At 46.5% G+C, this 17,971-nt stretch overlaps 1 protein-coding gene and 1 pseudogene across 9 annotated transcripts in view; both read left to right on the plus strand.

Moving 5' to 3' along the window:
- The window catches only part of scn8aa (sodium channel, voltage gated, type VIII, alpha subunit a), a 131,499-nt gene that overhangs the window by 84,721 nt on the left and 28,807 nt on the right, over positions 1-17,971 (plus strand). For all 9 annotated transcript variants that reach the window (XM_088368783.1, XM_088368779.1, XM_088368778.1 and 6 more), the window contains 2 exons: positions 7,001-7,155; positions 13,760-13,933. In XM_088368783.1, the coding sequence (XP_088224909.1) occupies positions 7,001-7,155; positions 13,760-13,933 (329 nt within the window). The remainder of the gene's footprint in view (positions 1-7,000; positions 7,156-13,759; positions 13,934-17,971) is intronic.
- Positions 2,728-5,761, plus strand: LOC148401312 (uncharacterized; annotated as a pseudogene).

Raw genomic sequence — 17,971 nt, forward strand, 5'->3', positions numbered from 1 at the left:
TTCAGTAATCTTGTGTTTCCTGACTGCAGATTCGTCACAAGCTACATAGAGATTGTTGTACTGCAAAACTGTTCAATTCCTCAATGAACACGTGGAACAAAACGTCTTGTTTACATTTCCGACTGGCTGCAAGAAATTGCAAACAGTAAAAAAATAAGAAAAATACAAAAGTAGAAAGCAGGATTGAACCCGTGATACAAAGTAATAAGAAAACACTGTCAAGCTGATGGCTTTACCGCTATACTACGAGCCATGATAATGCCCCACTGCAAGGATGTCGCGCAGCCTGGTGACGCGACCATGTCAAGTTGCTTCCATTGACCCAGTTAACATGGGGGTGTATATACTAGGCACCAGATCAACTCATACCCTTGCTGGAGAAACTAGTTTTAAATTCAAATACTGTAATATATTTTGCAAAGTCTGAGTGCATGGCTCATTACCTCTAACAGTCCCAACACTGTCTGTAAATAATAAATATTTTCATGGTTGATTATTCTAACGATTTTGCCTACTGTTGATCATAATAGTAGCCATGTATATCTATCCATCCATCCATCCATCCATCCATCCATCCATCCATCCATCCATCCATCCATCCATCCATCCATCCATCCATCCATCCATCCATCCATCCATCCATCCATCCATCCATCCATCCATCCATCCATCCATCCATCCATCCATCATCTTCTTATTGCTTGTCCGCACAGGCGTCACGGGTGTGCTCGAGCCTATCCCAGCTGTCCTCGGGCAGTAGGCGGGGGACACCCTGCACTGGTTGCCAGCCAATCGCAGGGCACACAGACGAACAACCATCTGCACTCGCACTCACACCTTCAGGCAATTTGGAGTGCTCAATCAGCCTACCATGCATATTTTTGGGATGTGGGAGGAAACCGAAGTCCCTGGGGAAAACCCTCGCAAGCATGGGGAGAATATGCAAACTACACACAAGGAGGGCTGAAGGTGGAATCGAACCCGCACCCTCTGAACTGTGAGGTGGAAGTGCTAACTAGTCAACCATTGTGCCCATAATAGCTATAATAGTGTCAGTGTGTGTGTGTGCCATCAGCACACAGGGCGTGTGATGCGTCAGTGCAGTAGTGTTGGAGTAGTAATGCCTGTGGTTTGTGCATGCTGCATGCTGCCTCTCCTTGCCACTTTTCTGCTTTCAGCTACCGCCACCGGCTAGCCCTCTGTTTCCGGGGGTGAAAAGAGGAGCCGAGTGCATAAGCCTCCTCAGCCGGTACACAGCCTCTCCATTGGCAAGACTTGCACATGCGTCCTCGTGGCCACACACGGTAACTGGCACCTTGCGGTCCCAGGCTAAGTTGTGCAGGAACTCGGAGCAGCAGTGAGCCCCAGAGATGTGCTATGTAGGCCCACCGGCGAGTGGACACGCCCTACTGCCCATCAACCACTGTCCCGGCTGTGGGTAAACAGCTCCAGCTATGGGTAAATAGTGAAGACTTCAACGGTGGACCAGGCGGAGGATGAAGGCTTACCTAAGGGGTGGCGTCACAACGGCTGGGAAGGCGGATGAAGGCTGCAGCAGAACAGGGTCACCAGTCGTCTTGGTCTCCTTGCCACTGGACTCTGACCCTGATCTGTCAAGGACAGTGTGGTGACTGTCTGTGCACCAGTCTCCCCACTCTAAACAAAGTCACACACAGGCGTCTTTTTCAGAGAATCCACCTTACATCCCTGATTAAAGTCCTGTGATGACCAGTAAGTGGCAATGGGGGCAGGATTGTGAAGTCTGGAAGCGCCTAGTCACAAGCTGGCACATCAGGCGGTGGATGTTAGATGATCGTTGGGCTCTTGGACCGAGGCAGAAGAGCTCTTTGGTAGCTGCATCCACGACTGAGCAGCCTTTTTTACGATCCACTCTGCTCACCCCTGTGGGGGAAGGGGCTAGAAAAGGTGCCCTAAACATAGCCTGCCTCAAACCTCCCGACTGGATTACCGCGTTCAGAGGGATCACCAATATGCGGTCGAAAACACAGAAACATGAATTTTGGAGCATGGAATGTGCGCACACTAATGGACAGTGTAACCAGTGATAGGCCGGAGAGGAGAACCGCTATCATTGCCAGGGAACTGAGAAGATGCCGGATTGACATAGCTGCTCTTTCAGAAACCCGACGGGCAGAGGAAGGTCATCTGAAGGAGGAAAAAGGCGGATACACTTTCTTCTGGAAAGGAAAGGCCACAGATGAGCCTAGGATCCATTGGGTTTGCTTTTGCCATCAAGAACCAACTGACCAGTCAGCTCTCTGAACTCCCTGTGGGAATCAGTGAGCGCCTGATGACCCTCCGTCTGGTGCTGGGCAACAACCAGACGGCAACAGTTCTTAGTGCTTATGCGCCTACCCTCATCTCCGATGAGGACAAAAAAAAGGCCTTCTATGCCTGTCTGGATGAGGTATTGTCAAAAATCCCCAAGGAGGACAGGATTATTATGTTGGGAGATTTCAATGCCAGAGTGGGCCGTGACCACCACCTCTGGAAGGGCACCATTGCATTGGAAACATCAACTCCAACGGGGTTTTGCTTCTTAGCAAATGTGCTCAATACGACCTTATCATCACCAATACCATCTTTCGCCAGAAGAACAAACTCAAGGGCTCATGGAGACACCCTAGCTCTAAACAATGGCATCTTATTGACTATGTCATAGTCAGAGCCAAGGATCAGCACGACGCGAGCATCACAAAAGCCACGATGGATTCAGAGGCCTGCTGGACAGATCACCGCCTGATATGATCCACGATGTCCATCTGACTCAAGAGGAAGAGGAGACTGCAAAAGAAGCTGAGCCGGCAAAGACTAAACCTTGAGACCCTGAATAAAACTGCCGCCCTGCAGCTGTTTCAGGCCTCTCTTGGAGAAAGCCTCAATCAGGAATACCCTGAGGACATTGATGAACACTGGAGCCTGCTCAAGTCTTCCATCCTCGACACCTGCAGTGCCACTCTCGGGTACAAGGCCAGAAAGCATCAGGACTGGTTTGATGAGAACGACACAGAGATAGAACAGCTCATCTCCAAGAAAAGGGAAACCTTTCGTCTCTGGCAAAATGACATCACCTGCACAGCAAAGAGACAGGCTCACTCCAGAGCCAAGGCTGACGTCCAGAGCCGGGTGAGACAGATTTAAAACTCCCGGTGGACAGAAAGGGCACTGGAAATCCAGAGTTTGGCAGACTCTGGTGACACCAGAGGCTTTTTCTGTGCTACCAAGGCTGTCTACGGCCCAAGCCATCACGGCCAAAACCCCCTTCGCTCTAAAGACGGGCAGAGGCTGTTGAAGGACAATGAGTCCATAAACAACCGGTGGAGAGAGCATTTTCAGGAACTCCTCAACCGTGACAGCACAACTCAGTCAGATTTCCTCAGTCACATCCCTCAGAGTCCCATCAGGGAAGACATGGGGGAACCTCCCACTTTAGCAGAGGTCCAAGATGCCATCAGGAGCCTGAAGAACAACAAGGCCTCTGGGCCAGATGGGATCCCAGCTGAGGTCCTAAAGAAAGGTGGACTAGAGCTCCAGCGCCACCTCCATTCCCTCTTTCTGAAGGTCTGGGGAAAAAAAGTACTCCCCTCGGAGCACAGGGATGCTCTGATAGTGACCATTTTCAAGAAAGGGGACAAAACGGATTGCGGAAATATAGTGGCATCTCGCTCCTTTCAACAGTTGGCAAAGTACTTGCTCGTGTTCTTGCCAACCGCCTACTGCCACTGTCTGAGGAAGTTCTCCCAGAATCGCAGTGCGGTTTTCGCGCAGCTAGAGGCACTGCAGACATGATTTTTACAGCACGCCAACTCCAGGAGAAATGCCGTGAGCCTAAACAGCCTTTGATCATGGCTTTCATAGACCTGACAAAGGCCTTTGATTCGGTGGATCGCCAGGCCCAATGGAGCATCCTTCTGAGGCATGGTTGCCCGGATAAATACATCAGAATACTGCGTTTATTACAGGACGGAATGACAGCCACAGTGCTCAACAACAGCTCCTTGACTGAGCCTTTCACTGTAGAGACAGGGGTCAAACAGGGATGCATCATTGCACCCACCCTGTTCTCTGTCTTCATTGCCGCCATACTCCACCTCATCAACGAAGAACTACCACACGGAATCCCAATTTGGTACAGAACTGATGGCAGGCTCTTCAACCTTAACAGGTTCAAAGCCAAAACCAAGATCAGAACCACCACGGTCGTGGAGCTCCAGTATGCAGACGATAATGCCATTGCAGCACACTCTGCAGAAGACCTCCAGGGCATCCTGAACTCCTTCGCTAAGGCATACAGAGCCCTGGGTCTGACCGTGAACATCAAGAAGACCCAGGTGCTACATCAACCCCCACCCAACCAGCCATCTACTCTGTCCATCATAAATGTGGACAACACTGCACTTGAATATGTTCACCACTTCCCCTATCTCGGCTGCCTTCTCTCCTCCAAAGCGGACATTGACTCTGAGGTCAACCATCGCCTGAGCTGTGCCAGTGGAGCGTATGCCAGACTCAGGAATAGAGTCTTTGAAGACAGAGACCTCCGGGCTGACACCAAGCTCCTGGTTTACAAAGCTGTAGTTCTCCCCACCTTACTTTATGGGGCAGAATCATGCAAACAACCTACAGCAGGCACCTAAGAGCTCTTGAACAACACCACCAGAGAGCCTTGAGGAAAATACTCAGGATCAAATGGGAGGACAGACGCACAAACATCAGCGTTCTGGAGGAAGCCAGGATACCGAGCATCACCACCTTAATAATGCAGCACCAACTCCGATGGACAGGACATCTCATCCGCATGGCTGACACCCGCCTCCCCAAACAGATTTTATACTCCCAGCTGGAAAGAGGTCCGCGAGCCCCAGGCGGGCAAAAGAAACGTTATAAGGACAACCTCAAGACCAATCTCAAGAAATTCCAAATAACAGCTCAGGACTGGGAGCGCATCGCCTAACCCCTAACCCTAACAGGAACTGCTGGAGGGCAGCTGTGCAAGAAGGTGCAGCACATCACGAAAAGGAACTCCGTCGTGTCGCAGAAACCAAACGACAACTTTGTAAGGAAAGACAAAAACAGGCTCCAGCACAACCACAACCCACCACCACTTTCCCCTGCCCACACTGCACAAAAATATGTGGATCCTGGATCGGCCTCTACGCCCACCTGCGGACCCACAAGTAGACGACCCTGAGAAGAAGACAGTCATACTCGTCCCGAGTGACCGCCGATGATGATGATGATGATGAATAGTGTCAAATTTATTTAATTGAAAAACATCTCTAACTGATGTACTTAGGGAAAATGTAATGCCATAGTTGTAGGCTGTGGTTATTTGAGTTTCAGTGAAATAGAATGATTGTGAAAGAAAGTGTAGTGCTGCAAAAGTGGTGAGTGCTCTTTCTACATACAATGAAAAAATATTTTGCACTTTCATGCAATTACCCATTCAGAAGGTTGTGTGAGAAAATGACAGTAATCTAACCTTATTAGTAACCCCTAACATTGAAGTTTAGAAAGTTGTCAGATCATATGTATCAAACTCAAGGCCGGGGGCCAGATACGGCCACCCACATCTTTGTATGTGGCCCGCAAAGACAAATTGTGCATGGACTTCATGTGTCAATACTAAAATTACAAACTGTCTTCACTTTTAAAAAGCAGAGAAGTTGCTGGCAATTTTTATTACCATTCAACTATTTTTTTTTTTACTAGTTTTTACTAGTCTGTGATTTCAAAACTTATTTTCATCAGTTTGTTGTGTAGCCTATATTGTGTATAATGTAATACATTGACAGTCATAAGGGCCCTCCGAGGAAACTGACTCCCATGCGGCCCGCGACAAAAATGAGTTTGACATCCCTGTTAGATGCAGCAAGAAATAGTTTTGGTATTTTTTTTAGCATTCTCACCTCAATAAAATTCTTAACATGGGTTCGATCGAACCCTAGGGGTCCGGTGAGTCGGTCTCAGGGGTTCGGCAGAGCCTCCACTGTGGAGGTCCGACACACCTGATTTATCGTGTAAATTTGTGATGACGCTTATCTGAACTTGTCTTGCAAAGGCAACAGCAGAAGTCACACTGATTTGCAGGTGTGTAATTTGTTGTGAGTTCATGCATTGTGTTGGTTTTGTTCTTTGAACAAGGTGATGTTCATGCATGGCTCATTTTGTGCACCAGTAAAAAAACATCAATGTCTTGAATTTGAAAAAATTTTTTTTTTTTTTTTCACTGAAGAGGGGTTTGGTGAATGCGCATATAAAACTGGTGGGGTTCGGTGCCTCCAACAAGGTTAAGAACCACTGCAATAGAGAAAACATGAGAGACACGTGATGAAGAAACTACGATCATATGTAAGCTCTTATTGTGTTAAATATAATACACAAAGTATACAACTTTAGGTCCCCCCTCAAAAAAAAAAAACCACAAAACAGATGTCTGTACTAGTTCCAAACATCGACTTGTGAGAGGCAAGGCGTTACCGTAGGGCTTCCAGAGTGCCAGCAAATACAAAGAAGAAAAGAGTAGCAGTAGAAGAAGAAATAAAAATAAGTTAGTAGGGGTGTAACGGTTCAGCATACCGGAAATCCAAAATGTCTCCACACGGCTGACCCGAATGTGGCTGGGGGTGCTGCTCGTTCGGGTTTGTCTGCCATTTCCGTCAACTCACTTATGAGGTTATTCTGCATTCAAGCGCTCCTCTGATTCATTCCGTGCCGGTTTCATTGATTTTAACACAGTATAAAGGTTTTAAATATATGTTTTACCTGTTCCCAGAAGCATCCAGGACTTGAGCTCTTTAATGAATTTAACCAATTTAACTACATGCAGAGGTATGAGGCACCTAAACAAGCAAGAAAAGGGCACATCCCACTGTAACCCTGGTGTAATCTGCGATTTAGCACAGGATGATGCCTGCTTTAACACACTCGTCCTATGTTGGTGACAGAAGAATCCCCTTCTCCCCCTGTGTGTACGCAGCATGCGTGGCTAAGTACAAATGCTGCGAAGTTGACATCACCATGGGCTGGGGGAAGATCTGGTGGTATCTCAGGAAAACATGCTACCTCATCGTGGAGCACAACTGGTTTGAGACGCTGATCATCTTTATGATCCTCCTCAGCAGTGGAGCTCTGGTGAGTCGGAGGCAAATAGATGTACTTCATAGCTAGGTTCACACTGCAGTTGTTAATTCTCAATTTGAATTTTGGGGAAAAGCTGATTTTTTTTGTGAGTGAAAGCCGCACTAATATAGTTAATATAGCAAACCCAGGCTGTCAGTTATATGACTCAGAGCTGTCCCCAAAATGAACCTCATGCGCATAGGGGAAGACATCAGCGTCCAGCGTGTAGGGGCTCATCTTTTTATCGTTTGATATCTTCAGAGGAGAGATGCGAGAGGGAGGATACAAAATTTGGGGAATTGAGGTGAGGCTATTCGTCTACTAAAGATGACCTTTACGATCTTGTAAGAAATGAACTGTCTGTATCTGAATTACTACTATCAATGTATTTTCCGGACTATAAGTCGCAGTTTTTTTCATAGTTTGGCTGGGGGTGCGAGTTATACTCAGGAGCGACTTCTACAGGGTCTACAAGGTTTAATAAAATGCAAATAAATTAAAGAAACTTTTTTTTTCGAAAAGTACATATACTAATGCAATTTCGTTTTGTTTCGTTTCGTTTCATTTCATTTTTGTTTTGTTTTTGAATAATGTTATTTTGTTTCCTTTCAGTTGCTAACATGAATTGGACCGATGAGCATCGTGCTTTCATTGTGGAAACGTTTATTAAGAATGAATCTGTAACTGCAACACAACGAGCGTTCCGTTTGCGCTTCAGACTTGGTAGACATCGTCCCGTAACTGCTTGAAACACGATCTTGTTTTGGGTTACTAACTTCAGAGCCAGTGGATCAGCGTTGAAACAAAAATCAACCGGCCGACCTCGCACCACCAGAACTCCAGAAAATGTGGCAGCGGTAAGACCAAAATAACATTATTCAAAAACAAAACGAAAATGAAATAAAACGAAACGAAACAAAATGGCATTATATGCTCTTTTCGAAAATGAAAAAAAATGTTTTTGTTTCTTTAATTTATTTGCATTTTATTAAACCTACAAATGTGTCAGATCATTTTGCCGGATCCTGTATGTGAAATTATTAACACATCATTAACATATTACTTACTTACGTATATCACTTCACATGTTATTTTCACACTAAACCGCATAAGGGCGATCTAGGCCTGTGGAATAATTGGAACCGCAACTGACGATGAGTCTGACGTCAGCGCCGCATCTACTTCCGGAGTCAGCTGAGTTGTTTATAAGTGACACAGTAGACGAAGATTTTGATGGATTTAATGATTTGGAGTGCCACTGATGGTTTGATAAACGTGTTATTTAAGTTATAGTTATTTGATATATAGTCTATATATAGTTATATAGGCCTGTGGAATAATTAGAACTGCAACTGACGACGAGTCTGACGTCAGCGCCGCATTTACTTCCGGAGTCAGCGTAGTTGTTTATAAGTGACACAGAGGACGACGATTTCGATGGATTTAATGTTTTGTAGTGACACAGATGGTTAGATAAACTTATTTATGTTATAGTTATTTGAATAACTCTTATTATGTTACGTCAGGCACGTTCTCAGTTCATCTTTTATGTGTTTATGTAACGTTAGCATACCGTACCGTTCAGCCTGTTGCCTATTAATGTATGTTCTTGGTGTTGGATTTTGTCAAATAAATTTCCCCCAAAATCCATCCATCCATCCATCCATCCATCCATCCATCCATCCATCCATCCATCCATCCATCCATCCATCCATCCATCCATCCATCTTCTTCCACTCATCCGGGGTCGCGGGGGCATCACCTTTAGGAGGGACTCCCAGACTTCCCTCTCCCCAGCCACTTCATCCAGCTCATCCCGGGGGATCCCAAGGCGTTCCCAGGCCAGCTGAGAGACATAGTCTGTCCAGCGCATCCTGGGTCGTCGCCGGGGTCTCTTACCGGTGAGACATGCCCGGAATACCTCCCCAGGGAGGCGTCCAGGAGGCATCCTGATGAGATGCCCGAGCCAATCCGGACCAAACTCTGGCATCGGTGATAGAGGGACCGAACCGCTCTTATCAGTTGGCTCGGCACCCCGTACTCCCGAAGCACCCCCCACAGAATCTCCCGAGGGACACGGTCGAACGCCTTCTCCAAGTCCACAAAACACATGTGGACTGGTTGGGCGAACTCTCATGCACCCTCAAGGATCCTGCCGAGGGTGTAGAGCTGGTCCACTGTTCCACGGCCAGGACAAAAGCCACACTGCTCCTCCTGAATCCGAGGTTTGACCTCCCGATAGACCCTCCTCTTCAGCACCCCTGAATAGACCTTACCAGGGAAGCTGACGAGTGTGAATCCCTTGTAATTGGAACACACCCTCCGGTCCCCCTTCTTAAAGAGGGGAACCACCATCCCAGTCTGCGAATACAGAGGCACCGTCCCCGATGTCCACGCAATATTGTAGAGGCGTGTCAGCCATGACAGCCCCATAACATCCAGAACCTTTAAAAACGGCGGGCGGGTCTCATCCACCCCCGGGGCCTTGCCACCGAGGAGTTTTTTAACTACCTCAGTGACTTCGACCCCAGAGATTGGAGAGCCTCAGAGTCTCCAGGCCCTGCTTCCACAATGGAAGAATGTATGAATGAATGTAGGAGAATTCGCCCCACCGACTCACGACGTCCCGAGTCGAGGTCAGCAGCACGCCATCCCCACTGTAAACAGTGTTGACGGCGCACTGCTTCCCCCTCCTGAGACGCCGGATGGTGGACCAGAATTTCCTCGAAGCCGTCCGAAAGTCATTCTCCATGGCCTCGCCAAACTCCTCCCACGCCCGTGTTTTTGCCTCAGCAACCGCCGAAGCCGCGTTCCGCTTGGCCATCTGGTACCTGTCAGCTACCTCCGCAGTCCAGCAGGCCAAAACGGCCCGATAGGACTCCTTCTTCAGCTTGACGGCATCCTTTACCGCCGGTGTCCACCAGCAGGTTCGGGGATTGCCGCCACGACAGGCACCAACGACCTTACGGCCACAGCTCCGGTCGGCTGCCACAACCATGGAGACGCGGAACATGGTCCACTCGAACTCAATGTCCCCTACCTCCTCCGGGACGTGGGAAAAGCTCTGCCGGAGGTGGGAGTTGAAGATCTTCCTGACAGGGGATTCTGCCAGACATTCCCAGCAGACCCTCACAGAGCATTTGGGTCTGCCACGTCGGACCGGCGTCTTCCCCCACCATCGGAGTCAACCCACCACCAGGTGGTGATCAGTTGACAGCTCCTTCCCTCTCTTATAAGTATAGCAATAATAATGTAAGCAATAGGTATGCCCACACCTGCTCGACGCCTCTCACCGTGGGCAACTCCAGAGTGAAAGAGAGTCCAGCCCCTCTCGAGAGGGCTTGTACCAGAGCCCAAACTATGTGTGGAGGCAATTCCGATTATGTCTAGTCGGAACTTTTCTGCCTCACACACCAGCTCGGGCTCCTTTCCAGCCAGAGAGGTTACATTCCATGTCCCAAGAGCCAGCCTCTGCAGCCGGGGATCAGACCGCCAAGGTCCCCACCTTTGGCCGCCGCCCAGCTCACTTTGTACCCGACCTCTTTGGCCCCTCCTACAGGTGGTGAGCCCATGGGAAGGGGGACCCATGTTTTCTTTTCGGGCTATGCCCGACCCAGCCCCATGGGCAAAGACCCGGCCACCAGGCGCTCGCCTTCAAGCCCCACCTCCAGGCCTGGCTCCAGAGGGGGACCTCGGTGACCCGCGTCCGGGCGAGGGAAAACGAAGTCCATTTGTGTTTTTCATCATAAGGGGCTTGGGTGAGCCGTGCTTTTTCTGGCCCCTCACCTTTTGCCATGGGAGACCCTACCAGGGGCATGAAGCCCCTGACAACATGGCTCCAAGGATCATAGGGGTACGCAAACCCCTCCACCACGATAAGGTGACGACTCTCGGAGGGTAATTTCCCCCAAAATGTGACTTATATTTGGGTGCGACTTATATGGTTTTTTTCCCCTTTATTGTGCATTTTATGGCTGGTGTGACTTATAATCCGGTGCGATTTACACTCCGGAAAATACGGTAGACGTCCCGTTTGTGCTTTATGTTTCAAGTGAAATTAAATTAAAGTCGAATATAAAGTCATTACTGTCACTTAAAACAATTTTGCAGACTCATGGGCAATTGGCAGTCTCCCTCGAAAGCGCTGTCTCCCACCTGCGCATTGAGCATTTTGGTCTTTGGACTGCGTTCAAATCCGATGTGACCTAGCTATTCAGACTGAAGTTGTATTGCAAAAAATTGCATATGTATCCCATCTAAGACCACATATAAAAGTAAACCAGGTTGGATTTTAAAAAATCATGATTGAGCCGTTCAGACTGTTTAAAAAAAAAAAAAAAGGTTGCCAGTCACATGGGCAAAAAAAGCTGATCAGGGTCACATTTACCTGCAGTGTGCAGTGTACTGTATTTTTTGGACTATAAGTCACAGTTTTTTTCATAGTTTGGCCGGGGGTGCGACTTATAATCAGGAGCGACTTATACGTATGTGAAATTATTTCCACAATATTACTTGATCATTAACACAGTTGATCACTTCACATTATTTTCACTTTAAACCGCGTGAAGGTGCACTAGGCCGGTGGAATAATTGGAGCCGCCACTGACAATGACTCTCAGCGCCGCATGTATTCCAGGAGTCAGCAGCGGCGTTGTTTATAAGAGACACAGAGGACAAAGATTTTCAATGGATTTAATGATTTGGAGTGACGCAGATGGTTCCATAAAATTCTTATTTATGTTATAGTTATTTGATATACAGTCAAACCTCGGTTTTCGAATGTCCCAGTTTTCGAACAAATCGCAATTCGAACAAAAAATTCGAGATGTTTTTGCTTCGGTTGTCGAACAAAATTTGGAGATCGAACCCGCCAGATTAGCCGGGAGGACCCGAGAAAACCTGACCGCGCGGCCCGGATGCCGACTGACTCCGTTGTTATTGTATTTTTGTTACTTTGATGATTCTATTAACCCCTTATCATGCCTCCAAAGTAAGCAAGTGGGAGCAGTAAAGCCATCCTTAAACACAAAGACGCTCTTAAAGCAATGCGACAGTGAGCGCCCGGCGCACTGCGGTTGCGCGATCGGACCAATTTAAGCTCCCTGCGTACTGAGATCCACTTAAATTTTGGAAAGTACATCAGGACTTTAAAAATGTTTTCTAAATTTCAGCGACAGCTCTGTCACAATAATGCGACCAGCGCGGTGCAGTTGAGCAGTCGGTGGCGCGCTACGGTTGCGTGTTCCGCGGTGCGCTGCAGTTGCGCGATCGGACAAAATTAAACTCCCTGCACACTGACATCCACTTGAATAACAGCAAAGATTTCTGCACATCTGGATTAGTTGTTCAAACGTATCGCAGCGATTTATTCTCCCTGTGAGTCACTGTTGGTCAATTTTCGAAAGTACATCAGGACTTTAAAAATATTTTCTCGATAATGCGACCAGCGCGGTGCAGTTGCGCAGTCGGCGACGTGCTACTGTTGCACGTTCGGCGATGCGCTGCAGTTGCACGATTAGACAAAAATACGCAAATGAAAAAATGCTTAAAAAAAGGCAGGTTTTTTTTAGTCTTGGAACGGATTAATTTTTTTTCCATTATTTGTAATGGCAAAAATAGATTCAGAATTCGAACTTTTCACTTTTCGAACTGCCTTCTGGAACGGATTGTGGTTGAAAACCGAGGTTTGACTGTATAGTTTATATATAGTTATATAGGCGTGTGGAATAACTGGAACCGCAACTGACGATGAGTCTGACGTCAGCGCCGCATGTACTTCTGGAGTCAGCAACAGCGTTTTTTTTATGTGACACAGAGGACGAAGATTTTGATGGATTTAAGGATTTGTAGTGACACGGATGGTTCGACAAAATTAGTTTTTATGTTATAGTTATTTGATATATAGTTTATATGACAATGAGTCATACCTCAGCGCCGCATGTATTTCTGGAGACAGCAGAGGTGTTGTTTACACGGAGGACGAAGATTTCGATGGATTGAATGATTTAGAGTGACACGAATGGTTTGATAAACATGTTATTTCTGTTATAGTTATTTGAATAACTGTTAATATGTTACATCAGGCACATTCTCAGTTACTCATTTGTCTATGTAATGTTAGCATACCGTATCGTTCAGCCTGTTGTTGCCTATTCATGTCTGTTCTTGGTGTTGGATTTTATCACATATAGTCCCCCCAAAAATGCGACTTGTACTCCGGTGCGACTTATATGTGGTTTTTTTTTCTTCTTTATTATGAATCTTATGCCTGGTGCGACTTGTACTCCAGACCTACTTATAGTCCGGAAAATACCGTATTTACAGTCTTGTGGAAGTGGGAGGGGTAATATAAGACTGATAGTTTTTGCACCATTTTTCAAATTGCAGTTCTCTTTCTGTGGGGATAAGATGCTTATTCCCAAGTGTGCCAAACGCTACTTGAATAACAGCAAAGATTTCTGCACATCTGGATTAGTTGTTCAAACGTATCGCAGCGATTTATTCTCCCTGTGAGTCACTGTTGGTCATGGTGCTGCACACACTTCATTAGCCGGATTGTAAATCATCGAGGTTTAATGCGTCCCTGTCATATATTTGTGTCTTGTTTCACTCAAAGGCCTTTGAGGATGTGTACATTGAGCAAAGAAAAACCATCCGGATAATACTGGAGTACGCAGACAGGGTTTTTACCTACATCTTCATCCTGGAGATGCTGCTGAAATGGGTTGCGTATGGCTTTGTCAAATATTTCACCAACGCTTGGTGTTGGCTGGACTTCTTCATTGTGGATGTAAGTGAATTTATATCCTCTATTAGAGTGTTTCATAAGTCCTTGGTCCACATGTAAAATTGGCTTAGATAGTACAATAAATGTGTGTAAATAATGATATTAACTACATTCAAATGCTATCATGTTACTGATTGAGTTTATCACATTCTGAATGAAGCAATAATGTTTTGAGGATATTTAAACTAAAATTGAATCAAATGTTTTGCTTAGGATACTAATGAAGAACCTGAAGTTTTTAGCTTCTTATTGTCACTTGACACCGGATAGATTACTAATGAAATTATGCTTGACTGGGGTATAAAGGCATGTGGTCTATTTAGTTTGTATAGACATTTTTATTGTATTGTATAATCAGGGCTCCAGAATAATGTTTTTTTTTAATGGAAACATAAATCACAAATGTATGTGTTTGTGTGTGTGTGTGTGTGTGTGTGTGTGTGTGTGTGTGTGTGTGTGTGTGTGTGTGTGTGTGTGTGTGTGTGTGTGTATATATATATATATATATACACATACGCACACGCATGTACACACACACACATACACAGAAATGCACAAGTTCATGGAAAATTGCCTCCATTGAAGTGTAATTTGGAGCCTGATGCATGTATTTCACAATAAGATTCTTCATCTGTCTATATGAAATGGACACATGCCTTTGACTTCCCAATCAATCAAGTTTTTATGCTTGGTTTGTTCCTCTGAGACGCTTCTACTGTACTGTATGTCCACTCTCACTGCAGGACCAAATTTTCTGCCTGATGCATCATAGGATTTGAGGTTAATTGGATCAAACAATTAAGAACTTGCCTACTGATTGCAGCCATATTCAAGTGTTGCTCAGAGCTGTAGGATGTGTCTTGCATTTGTTTCTGACTTGTTGATTGTTATGTACCCGTCAATGTATTTTTTCTCTACTCCTTGTTTCTTGTGTCAAGTTTGAATGACCAGAAAAGAGAAGATTCATTATTCTATTATTCAGCACTTACACAACTCCCATTTCAGTTTGCCATATTACTGAGTGGTTTTACATTCATAGATGGAATGTAAAACAATGTAAAACGTTTTATGGAGGCAATTGAAAAGATCAAAACTTCTCCAACTTCTGTCCTTCTACTTGAACTAAATGCCTCTCCACAGTGTCCAATACCTCACCCCAAACCGGTGAATGGACTCCTGTCAGTGTCTACTGAGTGGCAAAAACAAGCGCCACCATCCCACAATGACCTTTTGCTTGTAGTTGCTGTTGCTTAATCTGTCAAGCCTTCAATAGGATGCTTGTTTGAGGAAATTCAATTTTGTTTTCATAAAAAGTATACAGTGATCCCTTGTTTTTCACGGGCGATGCAACGAAAAATGAAAATCCGCAAAGTAGAAACGATATCTGTATTATTTAGAAATGTAAACAATTGTATTGAAATTTCTTGGACGTGGTGTTTCTTATTGGCCGCTAGAGGGGAATTGATTGTCAATTAGAAGAGTGGCTTTTCCTTGCCAAGCCATGCGACGTGTCCACCTTCAGAATTACCACACTACACGAACCTGGGGGACATCATGCATAGCGAAACCAGTGAGTTGCCCATGAATCTCCTGTTGCATTGGGGTCCAGTACACAAAATTAAAGCTTTTACCAATACTTTTACTCGACATAAACCTTTCCCATTCCCTTAATAACCATTCTTACACTGTTTTGTGCATGTATTGTACCTTTACAGTGATATTCTCACGTGTCCTGACTCTTTTTGTACCGGTTGGTGCTTCTTCCCCTCGGATGCCGCCTCCTGCGCTTGAACTCAGTCATCTCCGCAAAGACGCGCAGATTGCTCAGAGGCACACCCCGCGCAATCAGAGCTCATTGCCGCTGTCTCAACCCCTGGACGACAGTGGGTTTTTTTCCTACGTGCGCAGCAGGCAGCTTGTCTTCAGTGAAGCACATTGCTCAGAGGCATGCCTATGAGCCTATAAGCGCTCATTGTCGCTGTCCTGACTCTTTCGACACGGCGGTGCATTTTTCCTTCGTGCACGGCTGTGTCACGTCCTCGCTCTCGCCCTACTGGCCAGCTGGCGCACCCTACCACGCCAGGCCTCGGGGGCGCGGGGCGCCAATATGGAACTACGCGAGCTAATCGGCGCTGATCGCCATCAACTGTCCCGTGTTACCCACTGATTAGGGCGTGTATATAGACACTGTTCATCGCCGGTCAGTCCACGCCATTTCGTCTGCTTTGACATACGCACGCCTGCCACCTGATTCCCGTTTGTCTGATCCGCTGTGTAGCGGTATGCTTGGCTGGTTGTCTGCCTTGACACACGCACACCTGCCACCTGATTCCCTTTTCCCCATATCCTAAATCACAGGTATCAAACTCCAGTCCTCTGGGAACACATTCCTACATGTTTTCCAAGTTTCCCTAGTTTAACACTCCTGATTCAATTATCAGGCTCCTGCAGAACGTGAGGGTGAACTGATCATTTGAATCAGGTGTTTTAAGGAGGGAAACTTGGAAAACATGTAGGAATGCGGCCCCCGAGGACTGGAGTTTGACACCCCTGCAATAAACAGTCCATGTGCAACACGGACTGTTTATTGCAGGGGTGTTGCACGTGGCTGTCCTGCCTTGTTCATGACAGGCTGGCTGCCGCGCTTCCCACGCTTGTCCACAGTGACACATATTGCTCAGAGGCACCCCCCACATAATCAGCGTGTATTTAAACGCCATTCTCCCGTCACTTATAAAGCTACAAAGTTGCGCATTCGCAATAGGTGAAGCGCCAAGTGGCGAGGGATCACTGTATTTGTAATGGAGTGGCACAGTAGATCACTGTTTAGCACGTCCACCGCACAGTAAAGAGGTGTAGGTTTTGACATGGCCTTCCTGTGTCAAGTTTGCATTTTCTTCCCATGCCTGGGTGGGTTTTTTCCAAATACTCCGGTTCCATCCTACATTCCCAAAACATGCATGGTAGGCTGATTGACCACTCCAGATTTTCTGTAGGTGTGATTGTGAATGTGAATGGTTGTTATCTATATGTGCCTCCTTGTCACCTGGCTGGTGACCAGTTCAGGATGTACCCCACCTACCTCCCAAAGACTATTGGCATGGGCTCTCCAGCATGCCCGTGACCCTCGTGAGGTTACGCCAGGGGTGCCCAAACATTTTCAGCTCGTGAGCTACTTTCGAAATGACAAAGTCACAAAGATCTACCCACAAAAAAATATTTTATCTATCTATCTATCTATCTATCTATCTATCTATCTATCTATCTATCTATCTATCTATCTATCTATCTATCTATCTATCTATCTATCTATCTATCTATCTATCTATCTCTTCTCTCTCTCGCTCTCTCTCTCTCGCTCTCTATTATATATATATATATATATATATATATATATATATATATATATATATATATATATATATATATATATATATATCTATAGAGAGCGAGAGAGAGAGAGAGAGAGAGAGAGAGAGAGAGAGAGAGAGAGAGAGAGAGAGAATATATACATACATCTTCTTCCGCTTATCTGGGGTCGGGTCGCGGGGGCAGCAGCTTTAGGAGGGACTCCCGGACTTCCCTCTCCCCAGCCACTTCATCCAGCTCATCCCGGGGGATCCCAAGGTCTTCCCAGGCCAGCCGAGAGACATAGTCTCTCCAGCGCGTCCTGGGTCGTCCCCAGGGTCTCCTACCGGTGGGACATGCCCGGAACACCTCCCCAGGGAGGCGTCCAGGAGGCATCCTGATGAGATGCCCTAGCCACCTCATCTGGCTTTGGAGGTGCTGACCCTCATCCCGACCGCTTCACACTCGGCTGCGAACCGCTCCAGTGAGAGCTGGAGATCACGGCCTGAAGAAGCCAACAGCACCACGTCGTCTGCAAAAAGCAGAGACACGATGCTGAGGTCCCCAAACCGGACCTCCTCAACGCCTCGGCTGCGCCTAGAAATTCTGTCCATAAAAATTATGAACAGAATCGGTGACAAAGGGCAGCCTTGGCGGAGTCCAACCCTCACTGGGAACGAATCCGACTTACTG

The sequence above is a fragment of the Syngnathus floridae genome, chromosome 2 (assembly GCF_059516105.1).
Source record: "Syngnathus floridae isolate MCC-2025c chromosome 2, RoL_Sflo_1.0, whole genome shotgun sequence".
NCBI classification, from domain to species: Eukaryota; Metazoa; Chordata; class Actinopteri; order Syngnathiformes; family Syngnathidae; genus Syngnathus; species Syngnathus floridae.